General features: G+C 36.9%; 1 protein-coding gene across 1 annotated transcript; it reads right to left on the bottom strand.

Annotated features, from left to right (window-relative positions):
- Nucleotides 1–3,413: 3,413 nt before the first annotated feature.
- On the bottom strand, nucleotides 3,414–3,854 carry LOC139709477 (30 kDa spicule matrix protein-like). The gene has a single exon (XM_071621437.1). It carries the CDS (start codon nucleotides 3,852–3,854, stop codon nucleotides 3,414–3,416), a length of 441 nt encoding a protein of 146 aa, XP_071477538.1.
- Between the last annotated feature and the right edge of the window lie 4,427 nt (nucleotides 3,855–8,281).

Here is an 8,281-nt window from a genome sequence, read left to right as displayed (position 1 = left end):
CTCAAAACATTATAACAACATTCTGAGGGCCTATTTGGGATTTGTTCGATAAAAGAGACTTTATAGGTTATATATTGTACGACACAGATAAAGCTGCTGATTTTTTTTTTTTTGGTTCTTTGATATATATATTATGTATTTTCATTGCGCTCATGTTTGCAGAACGAAACAAAGTCAAACTTCATACACTCAGGATGTATTCTTTGCAAACCATATAATACACAAACACATCATGTGACACCGTATAACCGCATACAGTCATAACCGAGAATATTTTGACAAGAACACAAAACCACTGTGCTTCTTTCTCTTCTTTTTCTTTTTCTGTTCTTCTTCTTTTTTTCTTTTTTTTTTGGTGGAGGGGGAGGGGGTCCACAATGTTGGGTATATTCTCACTTCTCATTGGAGATGTAAATAAACTCACGAATGATGGTTGTGCACAAGACTATGCCTGACAACTTATTTTGTTATCTGAAGTCGGCAGTACTTTTACTTACTGAATGCTTAAAAAAACACAAACAAACAAAAAACAAAAATCCAACAGGTGAAACTTTGGTAGAAAGTCGCCGGTCATCTGTTCTTATTTTGTCCGTGTTGACGTCTTTCTGTTTCCAAGTGGTGACGACCCATTGCTTTGAATTCGGAGGATTTGCAGACTACGTTTGAGCTATTTCCACGGTTCTTGGCTTATTCTTAATCAGCACATAGGAATATTTCGTATTTTAATTATCAGTGATTGTACATACTGTGACCTCGTATAGTAATTAATCTATCACAGGCATGACGAGTCTGCGTATCTCCATACCAAGAAGGTGTACTGCAGCTCCTTTTAGATGGCAACGATTCGGGCACAACAGGACTGGCAAAGGGTCATAATATGAGTAGACAGAATCTGTTGCTTGTGCTAGCCTTATGCTTGAGTCGGTAATTCGGTATATTCAGTATATTGCGCATTCCCCTCGTTCTCTGCCTACATCTTGTTTGATGCCTTATTTTGCAAATTCACAAAATGGAAAATGTGTGATATCGCTATCTTATCATCGTATGCATTCTCCACCAGACGTACAAAATATGATGACAATAATATGAGTAGACAGAATCTGTTGCTTGTGCTAGCCTTATGCTTGAGTCGGTAATTCGGTATATTCAGTATATTGCGCATTCCCCTCGTTCTCTGCCTACATCTTGTTTGATGCCTTATTTTGCAAATTCACAAAATGGAAAATGTGTGATATCGCTATCTTATCATCGTATGCATTCTCCACCAGACGTACAAAATATGATGACAGTAATTCATTTCGCATACTGTGCATATTCTCATATTGTGGTACAGGTACAGGTACAAGTACAGGTATATTAAACAAGGCGTCATAATACAGCACAAAATGAAGTGAATACATCTTTTCGTTACACCGAAATTTATTCCATCAACATAACGTATACAAAGCAAGATGGAATCAAATGAATACATGAATATTCCACAAAAGAGAGAATAGAATGACGCTTCATATTAATAAAATTCATTCACTCTTAGTCTGGCACGGAGCAATAATGGTCAATGGTATTTTGATTTGCCCCAAGGACATTTATCAGAGATGGATTTCGCCAAAGTTCGGCAGAGCGTTTGATTTTTTTTTTTGGTGTGTTTTTGTTTATCAAAAAGTCCGCATTATTAAAAAAAAATGCCGAACATGTCCTATCTGGACGTATGTGCTAGAATATATGGTTTTGTTGCTTCGAGGGTGGAAAAATGGTTCGAAAAGCAAGCCTCTACAATATGGGCAGAGCATAAGAAGAATTAGCGTCAAGCATCAAGAGAATGCTATAAATACCACAATTCCATTTTGTGTACATGCATGAAAATGAAAGAGGATATTTGAAGATCATCGCTGTTGTACTTGATGATGTTGATTATATATATATATATATATATATATATATATATATATATATATATATATACATATATATATTATCATGGCTCGACACTAACTTTTTTGCTTGGTGGCCCGATGGGGCCACCAAAATCCTAAATTTCAAATTTTTGGTGGCCCGAGAGAAAAATTTGGTGTCCCGAAAAAAAAAAACACATTAAAAGTCCTTTTTTTTAAATGAGTCAAATACCTAAGTTTTATGATAGTAAGAATTAGAAGTTGGACATATCTACTCATAAATAAACTTCAACAAACTTGCAACACTCACTCTCAGGAACTCATTCAGTCCTTTTCATCCATCCTTTAAACAAATTTAACTGCTAATTTCCGGCGCAAAAAGTTACGAATTTATTGACATACTTTTCAAAGGCGGGCCACCAAATTTGCCCTTTTTTGAAATTTGGTGGCCCGATTTCATTTTTGGTGGCCCCGGGCCAACGGGCAACCGTTAGTGTCGAGCCCTGTATATATATATATATATATACATGTATAAGATTTTGATGCTATTGGTTCCTTTTGTTGAATTATCTATTCATCTTTCCAAATAAGATTGGAAATGTTAAGATGAGAATAAAAGAATTTTGCCAAAAAAGAGCACTCGATAATGGAAGTAAAAAGACTTCATTACATATCAAAATTGCGTGGAAAAACAAGTTGATGATGATACACATCGAATCCAGTGGAACAAAAAGAATGCATTGATATAAAAGAGAGATTAAAACACGAATCTGTGGTATCTGCATGATCAAGACGATCTTCATGAATTCAAAAAAAAAAATGGAAACCAATCACTTCACTTGATAATGATTACAAGACAATGACAGCGGTTTTAGCTGAACAGGTATTGAAAGTCAGTGGATAGATTTTTAATGCAAATTAGACAGGTTATACAAAAGGCCGTCGGGAAGCCACAAACAAGATTAACGAAAGATGTAATTTAATATTTCAGGAAAACTGGTAAAACTGGAGTAATCATGCTAGGAGATATTTCCATTGTCGGCATTGCTATTTATCGTAGCTGCTGAATTTAAGGCAAAAAAGGAGTAAGAAAAAACAATGATATCAAACCTATAAACACGTTTAATAAGTTGTTGAATATGCAGATGTTACGTTAACTTTTTTTTCTCAGAGATGGAAATTAACTGAAAGGAATCTTATATGAATTGAATTAATTTCGTGACGTGGCAGGTCCAAAAATAAACAAAAAACAATAATTTGTAGAATTTCTTTCGTGTGTGCGGGTATGTATGTTAAAGATACATAGAATGTTTGATATTTTTCTTTCAAATCTCGCTTTAATATGATAATTTTACCATGGTGTACTACATGATAAATCCTCTGATGAGGCAAAACAAAAATATCCATGAAAGGGATCGAAGAATCGGTCTTTCCAGTATTAAAAGCAGCTGATTTCCCCAGCACGTGCCACACAGGCTGTGGGGTTCCTGGAACGAGCCTGTATTTTTTTTTTTCCGGGAATCATTCATTAGGTTGTTCTGCAGCAGCCGCTGGGGCTTCTGGAGCGGGTATTTGCATTTGCAGCTTGTACTCGCAGATGAAGTAGTGGCTCTCGCCGAGAACCTGTTCGGGAACCCAGCGTGGCGACTCATTGACGGCACCTAACTGCTCCCACAGGAGCTGGTCTGCATCGAAGAGAAGAGCACCTGTGCCGGATTCAGAGGAAGGCGTTGTTTCCCCCCAGTTGGTATAGTCGAGAGATTCACCGCTGTACCACTCCCACTGCTTCGAGGTATTGACGAAGAGGCCGATCCACATTGCCGGAGGTTCGACGTAAGTGCGCAGGGCCCACTCGAAAAGTTGGTCGTTTTCTCCAGGAGAGTTTACGGTCACGAGGGATGCGCCCTGTTTCCGCTGCATGCAGAACTGGTTTGCCTGCTGCTGAGTAAGACCCCCCACCATCGTGATTGCGCCGGAAATTTTTTACTTGAAATCGCCATGAGACAATCTGGAAAGATAGATGTATCCTCATCCATTAGATGTTAGCTTATTCAAGCAAAGAGTTTGTACGAAAATGATTGTTTTGTGTATACATTCCTATGAAATATGTATAGTACAACGGAAGCTTACAATTATTGACTCGTCTAACTCACAGACTCAGTTGCCAACTTAACTTTACCAATCATTATCATTCTTATCGTTGTTATTGCTATTAGTGTTCTCAGCAAAATCATCATTAATTCATTTTGCTGCTATTTTTATGCCTCCGCCACGAAGTGGTGCCGGAGGCATTATGTTTTCGGGTTGTCCGTCCGTCCGTCCGTCCTTCCGTCCGTAATGAATTTTGTGGACAGCGTATCTAAAAAACCTTTTGAGGTATCCTAATGAAACTTGGCATGTATGTGTATTAGGGGGTGAAGTTGTGCCTATCAACTTTTGGGTGCACATGCTCCAGTTCAAAGGGCAAAAGGTCAAGGTCAAATACGTAGAATTTTACTATTTCCACCATAACTATGCAATGCTTGAAGATATTTTCTTGAAACTTAGTGTATACATGTATTACCCAATTGAGATTCTCTGGTGAAAGTTTGGGGTCATGAGGTCAAAGGTCAAAGGTCAAAAGGTCAAGTAAAAATATTAAAACTTCACTTTTTTCTCCATATCTTGGAAATTGTTTAAGGTATCTTCATGGAACATAGTATATATACATGTACTGACTGGCAGTGATTATCTAGAGAATTTACGGTTCATGGGTCAAAGGTCAGGGGTCAAAGGTCAAGGGCAACACTTCGAAATTTTACTATTTCTCTCATATTTATGCAATGCCAGCAGGATTATTATTTTTTTTTTACACTTGGTGTATGCATGTATAACCTAACAGAGATTCTCTGGAAACTTTCTTTTTTCTTCTTTTTTTTTGTTTGCCTCAAAGGTCAAAAGGTCAAAGATCAAGGGAAAGTGCTGAACTAACTTTTTCCTCCATATCTCAGAAGTGGCTCAAGTTATCTTGAAACTTACTACATATTTATGCATGTTGTGCCTGACAGTGATTATCCTATGAATTTTAGGGTCAAAGGCCAGATGAAAATGGTAACAATGAACTTTTCAATACAGAAATTGTACTTTTTCTCCATACCTTGAAAATTACTCAATGCATTATAAACTTATGAATGGGTCAAAGTCAAGTTAAAGTCCTTAAATCCCCAAATATATGCTCTCCTATTCATCCAATTAAACCTACAAATGTAGATCAAGGAAGGTGAATATTCAACATATTTGTGACAAACTTGTCATTTTAATAGTTTGCCAATTTTGTGACAATGTAATCACACATTGTCTACATGTACTATAGACCTATTTATAGGAGAATCATGCATTATGGCGGAGGCATACCAGTCGCCTTAGCGACATTTCTAGTTTTTTTCGATGTCTCTAGTGATTCTGGTTTAAAGATTTGCACAACAACAAAACAAAAAAGGGGAGAAATGTGCTGGAGAAAGCGGTCTAAGTTCAAAACTGGTTTGCAATAATTCACTGCATGATTCAGCTTTATGTATGCCTGTTTCAGAGACTGTATAACGTTGGATAAAGCGATTGAAGGAACCAGAAAGAAAATGCATAGATGTAGGAATGGACGGTTTAAAAGCTTATTTTAACACTAAGCAATAACTTATCATTAAAATAAAAGTTGCGCCAGTGGGCTTGCTAATTCGTTGGGCGTTTTGAAATGCTTGCCCCCCCCCCCCTCTCCAGCTTAAAAAGGGGAGCAAAAAAAATGCATTTAGGCAAACTGGTATACTTTGCATGTTGTTGTCTACATTCGAAGTGGCGTTTTATATATCAAACATTGATAGCCAATGGAAAAAGTTTTCACAATGAGTAAGTATACAAAATTAATTAATAAGTAACAAAATACAATAAAACGACCGGATATACAGTAGACGCGGTATACGTCGATTACATGGCCTGCATGTTTATCAATCAGTCTTTGTGAGAGAAGATGACAAAAGACCTGTAAAAATAATCAAACACACTATTCACACAACACTCACTGATAGCAGCTTCCTCCATACTCCATCCAATAATTGTCGCATTTCTGCTCTAGGGCTTGGGATACAGCCACAAGTACTAATAGTCAGCAAAGGAGAGCAACACGCGACGTCATCGTAGCGCTGTGCTAGTATACTAAGTCCGTGTAATAAGAGGAGAAGTGGAGAACGGGTCAGCCGATTTATACCTCGGACGCACAGGATTGAAATCCAAATAAATGCAGATGTGAATTCAAGAAGTTCTGCACGGCTTATTTATATATAATATTTTGTTGTCGTAACTGGTCGTTATGCAGTGAAATATGAATCCAGTCTCCCTGAAGGTATCTTTAATGTATGTGTGGGTTTTTTATACATTATGTTTGTACTTGTGTATCTGCTTGTTCTTACGAATCTTATCGTATTATTATGTGCTTTTTGTGAAGCGAATAAAGACTATACTACAATAATCGTCTTCCTATCTTTAGGGCAGATCTACTTTAGCACATAATTCAAAATAATATTTTTGGGTGGCGGCTTCAAACCAGGGATCAAAGGAAACACAAAAGTTATGACTCCATCTCTAGAACCTCCTTAGTTTAACTTTTATCCTACTATTATTATTCTTTTTTTCCTTGACAAACTCGTTTAATAACCTTTGTCGCCAACGATTCCATCCTTGACATTTTATGTAATCTCTTAAACCTGTTAGTTTCAATATATTATTTTCTTAATCTAGCCATATAAATTTATGTGAACCGCAGATTTCTTTGATGTGATGCAAACGACACTCATAACTTGTTAATGTTCCCCAAAGTTTGCTTCTCGCACATAATATACCCAAACTATATAGTACTCCGCGTCACCAATGAACGTTTCATTTAAAATTCTGTACGTAGTCGTGTTAAGAAATGTCTTCATGGAAAATTCCATCATGGACATTAACGTATTTTCTTTAACCTGTTAATGTTGATACCATCTTTCTTCATATCTTACGATATGGTCACCATGGTCACACGGCCTGGTTCGCTGGACCTGCTGGAAAGCAGATCTTCATATTTACGTCTCCTATCAGTTTCTTTCTATCCTACGTTCTAAGTTCATATATAGTTGGTTCGACCTACAACATTCATCCGAACTATCATCAGCAATTGTCATTACCACGTATACTTGTGATATTAATGTCATATGAAAGAGTTAACGTGCCCGACAGATATCACTTTTTTATCCTCTACCGTACCACGCATTCCTGTATTTGTTATATACTTGGTATAACCGTTGTCATCAAAGATGTCTCTCTAAGATTCTATGTAATCTGTACAACCGTTAGCTTCAATATATATATATATATATATATATATATTTTTTTTTTTTTTTTTTTGAGGGAGAAAGATTTGCGGTGACACCATGTGTATGTAGTCCTTAACCGGATCGTTGTTTGGCAGAAGAGCCTAGAAAGAGGAGAAATGAAGAGGGAAGCGACATATGGGGGTTGTGAAGAGGGCAAAAAGTGAAGAGTGGGGGACAGTAATGGGCTAGAAGTTGAAGTTGCACTAGTGGAGACGGTAGAGAAAGGAACACAGAGAGTGGCAAGGAAGAATAGTGTGAGAATCAAGTAAGATGTTCGGACATCGTTAGAAGGGGAAAGGTGAAATAGAAGGGAAGAGGAAGGAGTTGAATGTTGGAGAATCATGGAGATAGGGGGGAGTAGTAAAGATTCATGAAACCAAGAGAAGAACGAAGTCGGCGAACAGTGTGGCTATGGAAAGCGGAATCAGTGGAGAAAGGACGAATAATCCTTCGAAGGAAGGGTAAGTAGAGGAGAAATGAGAATATGTTGAGAGAAGGGGAGAGAGAGAGGGGGGGGGGGGGGACAAAGAAAAGAAGAAGAAAAGAACAAATTGAAATTCAAGACGTAAATTAGAGTGAGCTACTGTGGATCCTAGAAATAAATGGTTTTTTTTCTTTTTTTTTTTTCTTTTTTTTCTTTTTCTTTTTTATTTCTTCCTTCCATACAACCCAACGGTCCTTTTCAGGACCACTAGTATTGATTTACACATTTATTTACAAATCATTTCTCTTGTCTTCTCTCCTCAGGTCTACACGTCAACCTTCTTTTAATTTTTCATTTTTGCATTTCTCCCACAGAAACCTTTTCAGGATTTAACTTTAATATTCATCAATTTTCCTCTTCATTTTTTTTCTCCTCCGCAGCATTTACTCTAACGGAGTTTTTATATTGACCTACTGTTGTGAATCTCAGTATACTTTCTCAGGACTCCGAGCACAAACTAATTATTGCTGTTATTCATATATATATATATATATATATATATATATATATATATATATATATAAGAG

This window comes from Diadema antillarum, unplaced genomic scaffold (genome assembly GCF_040938485.1).
Source record: "Diadema antillarum isolate AM-2024a unplaced genomic scaffold, OU_Dant_1.0 seq00001438_RagTag, whole genome shotgun sequence".
Lineage (NCBI taxonomy): Eukaryota > Metazoa > Echinodermata > Echinoidea > Diadematoida > Diadematidae > Diadema > Diadema antillarum.
The sequence above is the reverse complement of the archived record's forward strand: the minus strand, read 5'-3'. Positions and strand labels throughout refer to the sequence as shown.

Coding starts and splice junctions, on each gene's coding strand:
- LOC139709477 (XM_071621437.1), bottom strand. CDS start 3,854: ATGGTGGGGGGTCTTACTCAGCAGCAGGCAAACCAGTTCTGCATGCAG.